The sequence below is a fragment of the Nipponia nippon genome, unplaced genomic scaffold (assembly GCF_047370975.1).
Source record: "Nipponia nippon isolate SJK-2023a ecotype South Korea unplaced genomic scaffold, ASM4737097v1 scaffold_1, whole genome shotgun sequence".
Classification (NCBI taxonomy): Eukaryota; Metazoa; Chordata; class Aves; order Pelecaniformes; family Threskiornithidae; genus Nipponia; species Nipponia nippon.
The window spans coordinates 231461-245965 of NW_028262290.1; the positions used below are offsets into that span (position 1 = coordinate 231461).

Genomic DNA, 14505 nt, shown 5'->3' on the forward strand with positions numbered 1-14505 from the left:
CTTCCACTTTTTATCATGACCCTGCTGCAGTTCCTAGATTCCTACCTCATTGTATTCCACTTCCACATCTTCCTCCTCTTGGTCAGCAGCTTCCTTATGCTCCTCTTCAGCTCTGGGCTTTGCCTCCTTCTCCAGCTCCTGCATCTCAGGCACCTGCCCATTTGGCCAGCTCCTCTCTCCCTCCTCTCCCTGCTCCTCTCCCCTAAAGTCAGCAGAGGCAGTGCTGTTGGAAAGGTGGGAGTCCTCACTGCGATTTGACATGGCGCTCAGCCTCTTCTCCTGAGAAGATGATAGTAAAAGTCAAGATGGAAACCAAAGCAGCAGATGGAGCAATGTAGTGTGACTGGTGTGAGGTGGGGTATGATCCAGTACCAACAGAACTATGTTTTTCTTCAGGCTGCCCGCTGCTTTCCCTGCCAAGCCTGCTGCATCTCACCTAGGTCTACCCCTGTTCCACCATCTGTGTAGGCATTTATTCTTAGTATCACACCTGGGCAGCAAGATGCCTCCTCTGAGCACTCTGTTCCCATCATTCTTTACTGGGAATATCAGAGCCTTCTTTTCCTCTCCCTGTGTTATGACAAAAGTGGTACCAATGCACACAATTCCCCTTACATTGTTCTCAGTCTCCTGGTTGCACCTCTTGCTCTATCTCAGTGGCCCTAGCTGACACCACAAAGCAGATTCCAGCCCTTGGAATTCAGGCGATTCATGCTCAGTCCCTTCCAATCTTTCCCAAAAGTAAGTTCTTTCTGCCCAGCTTACACATACTGCCTCCCCATTCCCCAAGTCCGCTCCATGTTCTCTATGGTCATCCATTTCTTACTGAACAGCACTCACTTCTGAGTTAGGAGAATTCAGGTCCGTGTCAGGCTTTGCAGCATATACCTCATTGCGCCGAACTTCAATCACTTTCTTCATAACCTTCAGTTCACTGGGATGAGGGGTTGCTCTGCGCTGTAAGCCCTAGCAAAGAAAAACACTCAGAGCAGGAGATTCAACAGTCAGAGGAGCATGTGCCGTGCCTCAATAATGAACCACTTCAAATAACATGTTTTATCAGAGTGCTAGAACCCCAGCAGGACATGACCTAAACGTTGCATTGCAGGATCTAATCTGGGCCTCTCCACTACTATAGCCTGCAGCTGGCAAGAGGAAAGAAATGGAAGCAGATAACACTTCTCAGAGCTCACGCTCAGACATTATCCTGCTCTCCATCTGATAGAGGGATTGGGAGGAATTATAGAGACAGGAAGTTTAAACTGTGCTTCAGGCTTAGTAAATGCGAAACTGTCAACACAGAAACCCCTAAAGGAACACACAGGTAGACTATCTTCTTAATCCCTCTGGTGTTTCTTAACATGTCTGACAAGCCTGTATACTACCAGAATTTGTGATGCTTAGCTAGTTCCATCCCAGCTAAGAGTCAAGAAAAACAGTATTCTAAATTAACATTAACATTTTAACATTAATAATAATGTTATAATGTAATAATTAATATTTTAAATTAATAATAATGTTAAAAACAATCAAAACCCCCCCCCCAAAACCTCCAAACACCAACAGCATATACATGCTGCAAGGACAGATGCAAAAGAAAAAAAATCTGTCCCCAGGATAAAAAGGAAAAAAAATCCTGCAGGAGATTTAAACCAACAGAGTACTTGCTGAAAACTTTCATCCTGCCCTTTGTATCTGCAATTAAAGCAAAATGATCTTCCATAGTTTTTGAGGCTGTCTGTCTACAGTGTTTAGCTACTTTAGTAACAGGATACTCCACAGCATGGGCTTGCATCTGGCTCCATGCTTGGAGGGGTGGAGATCGCCTGGCTCAAGTTTGGCTGTGCAGCTCTTCCCCATGAGGGGGGTCAACTAAAATCCAGTCCTGACAGCGCTCTGACTATTAGGATCTCTGGACTACCCGAATGCTCCATGGGCAGGTTTAGCAGTCACAGCTCAACTCCCATGGGACAGACGTCAAAATGTAAATCTGCACAAAGGCTCTCAAGGAATTCTCTTTTATACCTGCTTGTCTCCTCAGGGCACCAAATGCCCTTCGGATTGCAAAAATATAGTACATGTCTGCAGCAGTATTACAGAGTGAAACATGAACACCATAATAGCTCCCCATCTTAGGAAAAAGTTTAGAATGTGCCTATGTTTCCATAAGCAGCTAACAAGCCTTCAGAAACTCTTCTTCTTACCCGTCTCTCAGCTCCAGACTCCTCTTCGTCATCTACTTTGGGTTCATCCAGGAACTGAATCACACTGACTCTGTTTAAATTGGTGTCCGTCCAGCTCTCATCCACACTGTTCTGCAAAAGATTCTCTGGGGAGAAAGACAATACCGTGGGAGCTACTGAACGGGCAGGGTGGTAGGCTTGGATGAAAGACAGTTCTCAACCCATTAGGGCGCTTCTGTTGTATCTGCCCATGGCATCAAACCACAGAGGCCTTGAGGACAAAGGATGTAGCCTCCAGATCTTGTCACCTCTTGTACATCTCCCACCAGATCTACAGCAGCCTCCACAAAAGGACCTGAATGGTTCAGCTCTAGCACTCCTTACCCAAGAACTAAGGAAAAAGGTAGGATTAAGGCAGGAATCAGAAGTATTGACACAAGAGTATCATCATGACAGGAAGCAAGCCTTACAGACAATGAACTACTCGGTCAATAGATCAAAGCAGAAGACTTGAAGACTAGGCTGCAGCTTCTTTACTACCTGGCAGAGAAGCAATTTCTCAGTTTTAACAATCTCTGCCTTGGAAAGTTGCCATCAGCCATTCAGGAGCATAGGTCTGCTACAGGTATCACAGTAATGAAGAACAGTCCAACCAAGCAGAGAGGAAGGTTCAAGGCCTCTTCCCTACAGCACTCTCCAGAGTACATGGTACTGCAGACAGTGTTCATAAGGCAGTCTCTTACCTAGACTAGGAGAGGGCTGCTGGGGAAGCAGGTAACAAGTGAGAACTTTTTCTCCTGTCTTTTCATCATCCTCTGTTTGAAATTTCAGCATGGGCTGGGACTGATTTTCTGCCAGCCACAGGGCTTTCAGGTTAAGATTTGTCAAAGCAAACGGCAAGTTCTGCAGTCTGCAAAAGAAAAGAACTGCTGGTTAAACTTACTTGGCAATGAAGAAACTTCAACTCAGACTGCCTCACCTACATTGGAGAAGGACACAGCCAAGCCACTGCAGGATCCCTCACTCTTATACACACTGAAGCAGCTGGCTCATGCTGCATATCGCTCAGCCACAGACTGGACTCCAGTAACCCACCCTCATCAGTTTTTAGCAGAGGACAACTCCCATCAACAATGTGAAAATGGTGAACTTTGAAGAGGGTTTTGAAGACAGAAAAGTTATGCTTTCACAGACCAGTATACAGAGAGTGTTCCAAACAGAAGCTCTGGTCAGCTTCCAACTGCTACAAAAAAGACCAGCCTCAGCTAACACAACTGCAGCTAAAATCTGCAAAATCTTTCAGAACAGATCACAGATACTTGCACACTGTGGGGTTGTGCACATCACAAAAAAGGCTTCGGCACCAATCACCTGAGGACTGATGACACAAAATTACAAAATCTGCAGGAAGGAAGACAGTGGACCAGGGAAGTCCCCTGATCTTTATTTCACACATGGCAAAATGTCCCCAAACTTCTGCATTAGTTCTACCCTGTATTCAAGTAACACGGAGGAGGGCTTAACAGGCAAAGCTTGAGACACACACACCCTCTTTCCAGAGCCCTAAGCAGCCAGTCTGGTCTTCTCCAAACCATGGATCCTGAGATCAGCATAGATCCAGTGTCTCCCAAAACATAGCAGGGCCCAGCCCATGCTGCTCATTCACAATAGCCTCCTTAGGAACATGCCTACCAGCTTGTTTACTCTTCCTACTACTGACCTGTTCCCAGCCACATCCAGGACGTGAAGCTCAGTTGTGTTGGCAAGCTCTGGTGGCAGGAGGGCCAGGCGATTGTCTCGCAAGGACAGCACGTTCAGATTGGCACAGCCTCCAATCTCAGCTGGAAGGGATGTTAGCCGGTTCCGATCCACGTTCAGGTTCGTCAGCTTGGCCAGCTTGCCAAGGGACTTTGGTAAAGCCTAGCAAGGAGATGATTCAGTAGTTGCAAAAGGTAAGAGACGCAGAATAAAGGTATAAAGGGATAAAGCCCTCTATCTGGGGAAAAAAAGCTGCCTTCTGTCCTAACAGACATTTTCAATGAAGTTCTCACTACAACTTTGGGACAGATTTTCCCTCAGGTTCACAGACTGTTACATGACAGCTCTTCACCTCAGCACAGCACACTCAACACCACTGGTCAAGATTCTTCTCCTGTTCATCTGTCCATTCCCAATACTTGTGTTTTAACAACCAAATAATGAGCAGTTTGGAGCAGGGCCATTTTACATTACACTACTCCATGGCCCCTTGCCAAATGCAGCTTTTGATGTAGTCCTGCTCCCATCAGACTGGATGGGCTTCAGAATTAGCTATCCTAGAGCTAGCATCCTAGCTATCCTAGAGAATTTTTCAGAGGAAAATAACAGTGAGAGAAAGCAGCTTCCACCAGAGTCTTGTCAAGAGCCTGTGAGCTAGGTGAAACTGTGCATCAAAGCAGCTGAAGGGAGAGCAGCTGGAGCATGCTCAGGAATCCAGCTCAGAGGCCAGAAGATGGGAAAAGATCCCTGGCACGTGGCTAAACTGAACAGCACAGGAGAGGCAGGGTGGCTGCTGGTGTACTTACTGTCAGCATGTTCTCCGTCAAGATGAGTTCTGACAGATTTTCACAGTCGCCAATTGACTCTGTCACCTCTGTCAGCCGATTCTGGTCCACCTTGAGGATGGAGAGCTGCTTCAGCTGACCTGGCCAGGGCAACAAGCTAGGTGTGAACTATGCCACAGAGATAATGACACTGTTCTGTGTTCGTCTGGGCAAAATGCCTCTCATCAGGGATTATGTAACCTAACAATACAGGCACTACCTTTCTTCCCCACCAGGCTTGTTCACAGGTTTCACCCATGGATGATGCAGATCAAGAACCTGAACTCGTGCTGTAGAGTTCTGCTCATCAGTATCATCTACTGCTTCTGCACTCAACTATTGTGACTATGTCCATCAAGCCCTAATACCTTGTTGCACACACTCTTGCCTGAAGCTCCCCCGCCAGGAGCACTGACCGGGCAGTGAAGTCCTACACTGCTCCCCATCCCACAATACTCACCAATCCCATCTGGAATGCATTCCAACAGGTTCTGTGACAGGAGCAAGTCCGTCAGTGCTACTAGCCCACTGACCTCGTTGGGCAACTGCTCCAGCTTGTTCTCTGACACATCCAGACAGACCAAGCGGCGGAGATTGCCCAGCTCCTAGGATCAGAAAGGAGACACTACGGTTCGAGGGAGCAACTGAGAAAGGGAGTGAAGTGGTGAATCAATGGCCCTGAACAGATACTCACTGGAGGCAGGGCTGAGAGCTGGTTCCGGTCCAACCAAAGCTCACGCAGGTTTGGTAGTGCTCCCAGAGTATCTGGCTGTAACAGAGCAGGACAGTAATAGCATCAGTCCCTTCCACAGGGGAGAAGCTGCTCTAGGATGCTACAAATCACACCACACCTCTGCAAGGCTAGACATTGTTATTGCTTTCACACCTCCTAGAACCATTCACCAAATGGTTTATGAAGCTAACTGTTGGTGTGCCATAATATAGCAGCACATATGTTTGGAAATGTCTGGGATGGCCTACTGGCTGCAGAAGGTCCCAGCAGGAAACCTGGAAGACAACAACAAGGACTGTCTGGTAGTAGGCAAGACAAAAACTAAACAGGGTTTTGGAAATTCTGGCCTTATGGAAGAAATAAGTCTTTATCCTCTTCCTCCTCTCAGACATGAAAACAAACATTTGGATAACACTGGCCAACTCAGCGTGATATAGCAGCACCATCAGCAATGGTAGACATGTTTATAGCATCACTCCACAAACACCACACAGACTGATTAGCATTTGGGTTTGGAGTTAATGCACTACTGGAGTGTGGTTCAAGCGTCAGACAACTGTTCTCACAGATAAGCTGCAGCCTTGTGCATAGGAAGCTGCACGAACTTCTTTGCCTCTCAATTTAGATGGGTTTCTGCCAAAAAGCATTCTAGAACATTAAGAGGAGGATTCAGTAACAGCTTCATCCATAGCTGCAAAATTAAAGAATATCACTGGATGTCCCTGAATGTCAAGACAAGCTGAATTTTGAGACTGTGCACTGGCTCTCAGAATGCTTATGCTCAGAGCCCTCCATGGAGGCACCCTAGACCAGAGGGCACATGCCCCATGCTTGGCTGACTTCACTGCCAGGAACAACATGGAATGGTCCTGCACTTTGCAGTAGAGAAATCAAATTAGAAAGGAGAAAGGCAGAAAGTTGGCCTAGCAGAAGCAAAAGACAACAGCTCGGGGTAGTGCAACACAGATGAGAAAGGAAGTACCACAGAGTCTCATTGGAAAGGAAAGATCCTTAAGCAGCTAGATAGCAAGAATTAACATCCCAGAGCAAAAGTGCTTGGAAAGAGCTGACCAAGTTGTGCATGAGGACAGTAGGAAACAAGACACAAGGGCCAACACATGAAGAGAACATTATGCTGGGAACGATGACTAGGCCATGGTGGACAGATCAGAATCTTCCCAAACAACCTGCAGGTCTATTTCTTTGCATTTCAGACGAAAAACCACTTGCTTCCACAGAGGCACAGGGTTCAGCCCCTACCAACCACCCATATTCCCTCCCCACCATCCCTCACCTACCAGTACTTCCAGGTCATTGCCACCAAGATCCAACTGTTCTAACTTGACAAGGAAGGAGAGCGAACTGCAAGATACAGGGCGTAGAGAGGGGAAGAGAGAAAAAAAAAAGAAAGAAAGAACAGAAGGTTAGCATCTGGGACACGCATCTCACAAATTACGTAATTTTTAATAACTCCTAAAACAGGTGGGGCAATCCTGATCTTTTTCATAGGCCCTCTGAGCCAAGCAGTTTAGGGGAGCTGTTGGTACCCTTCCCCAAGCCAGATCATCTGCACCAGGGAATTGGTTTCAGTAGCACCAGCAGTCCCAAAGCGGCCAGTTTCCACTCTGTCACCAATTTGCTTTCTCCCTCTCCCACCATAAAATACTCTTTGAGCAAAAACATGACAGATGACAAGCCACACCTTGACATTGCTACCTGTAGCAAGGATGGGGACCTGGGCACAGACTAACAGATAACAGGAGACAGTCAGCAGAGGACAATACATATTTAGGGGGCAAGGGGAGCATAGCTGCTGGGAGAGGCTGGAATGACAAATCCAACAGCCTCAGTTTCCCCAAATGGGATGCCCCTGCTGCTTAAGAGAAAGGGAAAGACAACACTGGCACAATGTTTCAGAAGAGGTCAAGACATACAGACAAGAAGCTCATTAGACAAGATACTGTGAGAAGCCTGCATGGGAACCAAAGCCTGTCAACACTGGTGGTCCAAGGATGTACCCTGAGTATCCAAACACATTACAACCTGGTGATATGTAAGGCTGCAGTCTGCAACCCCCAAAAAACAGTTCTTCTGACATGGCCCACGTGTTCATGCGTCCTCAGCTCTCAGTCCTGCCCCATCATCTCCAACTTCCCCAAACAGTGGTTGCTGTCTCTCACTTCACACTGGGGCAGAACTGCCATCTCAGCCCTGCCCACTTCCCCAGTAGGGAGGGTCTTCAATTCTTTTTATTCTCTTCATAAGGAATTGTCCTAATACAGAAATCACTATATTTCTCTGGAAATAGAGCTATACATCTCAACACCATCCAAGCTAAGGAAGTTGGAGGCTGCAAATCTGTAAAAAAGCAATAAAAGAGAGATCTGTCTTGCCTGGGCCACGCTATAAAAATATTTGGGCTACACAGGAAAAGCAAGTTCTTACCTTATGCGGTGGTGGATTTTGAGATATTATATTAACTCAAGCAAAGGTTTATAAACAGGATCATCAAAAGGATTCTGTTGTATATCAGTCTCTCATTATGACTGTACATTTGCTCTTTGACTTCTTAGAAGGGTGAAGCAGCCTTGACTGTCCCTTAGCACCTTCACAGTTTGAATTCCCAAAAACGGGACAAGTGAGCTGTGGAATCCATGTTGATATATGAGGTCTTGCAAAATGCCTCAGTATAGATCACCCTCCACTACTGCATGAGAATGCATCAGTGAGAGCTACCCTTCCCAAATTACTGGCAAGCTGTGTCCCATCTGCGTGGGACAGATGAGGAGTGATAATCAGTTGTACAAGATGAACTGTTTCAGAACTCACTTGACAGCAGAAGACTAACCAATGAAATTAAATTTTGACAAGTAAAGGTCATTGCAAGCTGGATCTTTTAAGGAGCTCAACAACAACAAAAATCAAAAGGACACTGATGCATTATGCAGTGACAAATTCACAGTATTGAAGCCCATCTACCTACTGGGCTCAGTAACCTTGAAAACTGAAAGCATCATCCATTTCAATAAGTCATTCTGCTCTTTGGCAAGATCACTTGGACTTGTTTAGAGCCATTCTTGGGCACAATTTGCAACCCAACTAAGTACAAGAGCTTCAGACCTGGGTAGAGTACCTGACAGTACCACTGAAATTTCTTTGGCCATTGATTTCAATCTCATATTGGACTGACAGATCTGATGAAAATTGCCTTGGCCTTCAGGATTCTCATTCTACTTTTGGAAATCATACAAAAGTAGAATTTGGGGAATTGAGCAAAGATGAAAAGAAGCTGGAATTGCACTGCAGAATGAGTATCAAGCCCAGACTTATCTTTCAGAGAAAAACTCCAAAATGCTAAAAGTATCTTGCTGGATGGCATACAAATCTAACATAGGGAAACAAGGGAGCACTGGGCATGAGATCTCTCCCCAGAAACCATATGGGTTTGGTCACAGACTGAATACTAAAACTCCAGATATACTTGCTGGTTCCTAGATGGTGAAAAGCCATTGGGACCATTCTTCACTGCAGTTTGAAAGCCCAACTTGGGATGTAGCTATTGCACCTCTTCGTTTATATGGTGTATCACAGTGGTGGTACCTGTCTGTATGAACACAAAAAACACATGGAACAGACAGCAGTGGGTCCCAACACCAGGACCCAAACTTCTCCTGCTTGCCTGTTCTCAGCCTGGCATACGGAGCTTCGGCTCTCACATTCTCCCTTGTGGCTATATTCCATGTGGGGCCATCTCAGCTGGTCTTTTAATATCGCCTTTCTGTGACAGGGTGTTAAGGCTGACGACAACTGTGCAGAAAAGATCCAGCGACTTTGGCATCAGAGACAAGATGACAGTGTTAATTTGAACTATGCTTCTACATTGTGTAATCACCAGATGTGAAGCCTGGGAATTGACCAGTACAGACTCTTTCGGCTCCTTTTTGGAAGTGTCTTGTCCTCTGGGTCAAAGCTGACACATGAATTCTACAAACAGATATAACTGATGTCATATAAAGCCTGTACCTGCAGGTCCCAGAGGAAAATAACCATCAGGAAGAGCATGCACCTGAGTCAAAGCAACATCTCAGTGAGGGAGGCATGGCCATCACAGAAGAAGCAAGACTAAAGCCCAAACTGCTTAGAGTCTCAAAGCCTTGCTTGAACACTCTATCATCAGATGCTTCCTTTGCTCCTCTGCTTTATTTAAAAAAGAGGGCAAGGGGGAAAAGTACAGGCAGCCAAATTGAATACTTGTCAGGTATAGTAAGAGGGCACTGAGGAAAGGTGACAATAGTTGCATACTTCACACATTCACTGAGGAGTTTGTGTGGCCCCAAAACACACTGCTATTCAAAAAGAAGTCAGGTAGAATCCCTTCCAACATATATTCAAAGAAGACTGGGGGAATCATCAGTTGGATGGATAAGCAGGCAGAAAACAAGCTGACAGAGCTAATGTAGGTTAGAAAACTCAACAAACAACTCTCATCATTGGCTCCAAACCAGACACTGATGCACAGACTCATTAGTTCTCCACATCCTATCTACCTGATAGCATCAGCTGTACCAACCAGATCCTCTACCGGGAATTCATCTCTGTCCCTAACTCTCTGAAACATTTAACAAGACTTACCTCTTCTCCCTTGCTGGCTTATTTTTTGTCTGCTGCAGGAAAGTCAGTTATCCCACCCATTCCTACAAACTGCTCAACCAGAACAATCAGAAGGGATACCCAAGAAAACAGAGATGTCAGAAGCAAAACGTATCTTCAGCCGTATTCTGCTGCTCTTCAAATTATGAACTTCACTGTATACAGAGTTCCTATACCTGTATCAGTACATTTTTCTCTCTTTTTCCAAAAGAATCTGTCATGTGCTCTACCTCTCCAGGAAATATGGTTCTTGCCATTTCCAGCAGCTTTCTTGTGGAACCTTGTCTATTCCAAATCAATCCTGACACAGAGGCTGAGTACAGACTCTGAACATCCTTCCCTGCTCTTAAGCCCTGTACCATCTCTCTCCCTCCTTACCCCAACTTACAGAAATCCAGCAAGATGCAGCTAGTTTATGCAAAGTCTTGAGCCCTCCCAAGCAAAGTGCTAGAGCCTGTGCTACAGAAACAGCAAGTCCCTGAGGAATCAGTAAGAACGATCAGGCAGGAGACTTCTGAAGCCACCAGACAGACACTCACGTGGGGAGAGTCTTTAGCAGGTTCTCACGTAGCTCCAAAGTCACCAGGTTTGCCAAACTGCAAGAGAAAAGGGAGCAAGAAAGCCAGATTCACTGAATAGGGCTTCAGGGATACAAGGAGATGCTCATATCCCTTCCCTTGGGACCACCCCTCATGACCTGCACAAATGCATATACATGACTGTGTACACATGAATGGAGATGACAGGGGAAAACAAAACACAAAGAGGATCTTAAATGACTTCTGATGAAGGCGACTGCTTATTGCAAAATCATGGGGAAACAACACTGTGCCCAAACTCAGGACAACGAAACATGGTATCACATATAGGACTGTCTGCCCAACAAGATAAAATCCCTCATGTGTAGAAAGCCAAATCCCATGGGAGGGGCACTGCACCTCATGGGCAAAGCCCCACAGGATTTGCCTTGGCCATTTGCTAGCACCATAAATCATTTCAACATCGTCAGACAGACCACACCTGTTTGGAAAGGGGCAAACAGGCACTCATAAAATAAGGAAAGACAGAAGATTTGAGAAGCCTGGATGCACTCCTTGCCTGTGCCACAGACCACAGAGGAGGAGAAGCAGCTGAGACCAGGAAAGGAACCTTTTTAAAAAGGTTGTCTTTTAACAAGAATAATGCTTAGAGGTGCTCACACAGTATGTTGAGTACAGTGGCAAGCTGTAACCAGGATGGCACACTCTTCCCCTCCAAGTCCTGCTAGTGTCCCCACCCCAACCCCCCTCCCTGTTATGAGGAACGGGGGCATACTCACTTCCCAATGTCATTGGGGAGGCTCTGCAGGGACACATCATTCAAGGCCAAATGGCCCAGGCTCCGAAGCTGTGTGAAGCCCTCTGGAAGCCTGTGAAAGCATGACAGAACAAAACCACCATTAATTCTGTGCACAAAACAAGCCCTAAATTCCTCACTTAAATCCCCCAAAAGCCAGTCTTATCCCAATTGGTATCATCATGTGGAAAGGAGAAGAGCAAGAACCACCTCTGACCCTGGCTCCTTATCCTGAATATGCCCCGTTTCCAAAAGAACAATACCTCCTTGCACCAGTCACTACATGTCCAAGTGTGCGAACTTGGCTCTGCAGTACTCAACCATGAATCCCAGACTAAATTATGCCATGTGATCATTTAAACTTGGAAGCAGGGAGGGCTACCAAGTCATCCAAATGCCCACCTAAGGACATTTCTGCAGATGACCCTGCAGCATTCCCCAGGACCAAGCAGTATTATCATAACAGCTCCAAGGTGCAATAGAAGAGGAAAGACCTGTGAAAAGCAGAAATCCTTTGCTGTTCACAGGCAGCTCCTGCAGCTTCCCTGCCCCACTGCTCAGGACACACATCTTACAGCTCTGGGCCACAAAAAGACTCTGACAAATAACTTCTAGTGTAGAAGTGCTGGTCAGTCCTGTGGTACACAGATTCTCACCGACTGAAAAGCTTGTCCCATTCTGGCAGTGTCCGGCACCACAAGAGGGAGGCAGAGAGTTAAATCTATTTGAAGGGCAACTTGGGCAGCACTTGCCCAGGAGCACAAAGGCCAGCAGGCATCTGGAGTCAGACTGGCATCTACAGGGACCCTGGCAGACAATGCATCAAGACACCAGTGCCTGAAAGCATGGTTCACCAAGGCAGCGGAGCCAAAATTCCCAAAACATTATGGATTAAGTCATTCCCAAAACATTATGGATTAAGAGCTGTAGATACAGAAAACTGAAGAGACAAGGCAGAGAGCCCCGTTCTTGGACATAGCTCTGGGCACTGAGATATCAGGGAAACTGACCAAACAGAGTTCAAAGGATGGCCATCCTAAGTTATAAATAAGAAGACAGAGAGCAAAAAAGGACTGACAGAGAGCAGCAGATAGCATGCAGGCCTTTCTCTACTCCTCTGCAGTACAAGTCCACATCCATTCTGGTTTGTGCACCAGGGTGAAGGGATGGGGAGGGAGTAACAAACTTATTCTAAGAGGACAAAAGTCCTCACCATTCACACCAATGGCAACAGTATGACTAAAGGCTCATCAATCCAAGCCATAGGCCCCACAGAAGAGGGAGCACACACCAGCTCTTCCCTATGCTGAGTGTTCCTCCTGTCAGGAGAGCAGATATCTGCAGGTCTTGGCAAAGGCAGGGTGATCCTAGGCCTTGTCTTCAAAGGAAGACAATTACAAGATGAAGACCAGAGAAAGCTAGGTGGAACGAGGAACTTCAACTCTCATTCTCAGCTGGACAAAAGGGTTGCATATGCCTTCCTACCTGGAGAGAGGATTCCCACTGAAGTCTGCAATTTCCAAGGATTTGCAGAATTTGATGCTTTCAGGAATTTCCGGAATGTCTGGAAAACAGACATGAAAGAAAAAAAAGAGGCTTGAGAAGAGCCTATCATGTGGAAAATGGGACACCAGGTACTGGCGACAGCCTAAGGCACAGTAAGACAACCATATTTTCATAGCTCGGGACCCACGAGAGATCAGTCTGCAGGACTGTGAAAGGGCACTACCTCTTCCAGGACATGAGTGCACAGGGTAGTACTACTACACTGAGAGAAGCAGGGCTGTGGGGCACCCACTCCCCATTTAGCTTTGACCTTACCGTTACGGGAGATGTCCAGTTCCACCAGTTGCATGAAGTTGGCAACCTCAGGGGGAAGTCTCTGGATTTCATTGTCACTCAGACCCAGCTTGCGGAGGTTCAGAAGCCTAAAGAAAGGCTGTGACAGGAGAGAACAAAACTGGGTCAGCAGCAGTTCTATGAGAAACCTGTCTTCTCACCGCAGGGCAAACCTGAGCATCCATCCCTAGAGACAACTTCTCTCATAACCTCTGTCCTGGTAAGGTCCTCAAAGTGCAGTTGCTGCACAGATGAGAACCCCGATTAAGGTCTGAGACGAGGCTGAAAGAAGAAAGGCATTTAATGAGCTTAGCTTGAGGATTCATTTAACATCTCTATTATCCCACTGCTCCTCTCCCTCCCCTGTAGGATACAAAATGGATGTTCCTTGTTTCCTAAGATAACAGTTCATATTAGGCATTCAAATACTAGCATCATGAGGAAGTCATTATAAAGCAACTTGCCAGCAGACACCACAGTGTTTACGAGTCTGGTCCAGAGAAGCCAGCAAGGGAGAAATGTTAAGGGGACTTCCAGACTGAATCCCCATCCCTACTGTCATGCACATCTACTGTACAGTACATTTTGTCAGGACATCGGTGACAGGTCCCTACACCAACAGGGAAAGCGTTTGTGCCATTTGTACCAGAAAAGAAAAGGAGCAGGCAAACTATCTGTAGGGCTCAAGTAACAAAGAATTAAAGAAGGAAAGAAAACTCCTTTCTAGAAACACCACAGTCATAGAAATGTTGACTGGAAGGGACCTCTAGAGGTCTCCTAGTCTAACAACAGGCAACTTCTTCACACCTACCCTTGTTCTCAGAAGTCAATTATATTAGCTATAAATGGCAAATTACAAGATTCATCAGTCACACTCCTTCTAGATATCAACAGCCTCTCAGTAAGTTTAACACAGTAAGCTTAACTAAACACAGCATACTATAATTATCAACTGAACAAATCTTGCAGCTGCTTCTAACTGTTGTCAGACATAGGATACTGGACAGGATGGAAACCAAGGCTGTGGTGTTTGCTGCATTTCCTGGATCATTTCAGAGTGCCTGGGAATAACAAACAAACAATATTGGGCCACTGCAGAAACTGAGACAGTTTTAAGAAGTTTACCCTTAACCCACAAATAGATAATGGCAGAGACTGTTGCGCGCACACATAGTAACACTCT

The 14505-nt window shown here is 46.1% G+C and overlaps 1 protein-coding gene across 50 annotated transcripts in view; it reads right to left on the reverse strand.

Moving 5' to 3' along the window:
• SCRIB (scribble planar cell polarity protein) overlaps positions 1-14505 on the reverse strand; it is a 117255-nt gene that overhangs the window by 82191 nt on the left and 20559 nt on the right. For 49 of the 50 annotated variants that reach the window (XM_087770844.1, XM_087770610.1, XM_087771104.1 and 46 more), the window contains exons 2-14: positions 13305-13422; positions 12969-13047; positions 11467-11556; positions 10688-10744; positions 6797-6860; positions 5460-5534; positions 5226-5370; positions 4748-4866; positions 3904-4103; positions 2927-3093; positions 2205-2329; positions 841-966; positions 46-279 (exon numbers count right to left, since the gene is read on the reverse strand). In XM_087770844.1, the coding sequence (XP_087626970.1) occupies positions 46-279; positions 841-966; positions 2205-2329; positions 2927-3093; positions 3904-4103; positions 4748-4866; positions 5226-5370; positions 5460-5534; positions 6797-6860; positions 10688-10744; positions 11467-11556; positions 12969-13047; positions 13305-13422 (1599 nt within the window). The remainder of the gene's footprint in view (positions 1-45; positions 280-840; positions 967-2204; positions 2330-2926; positions 3094-3903; positions 4104-4747; positions 4867-5225; positions 5371-5459; positions 5535-6796; positions 6861-10687; positions 10745-11466; positions 11557-12968; positions 13048-13304; positions 13423-14505) is intronic. The other variant, XM_087770532.1, reaches the window with a different exon arrangement.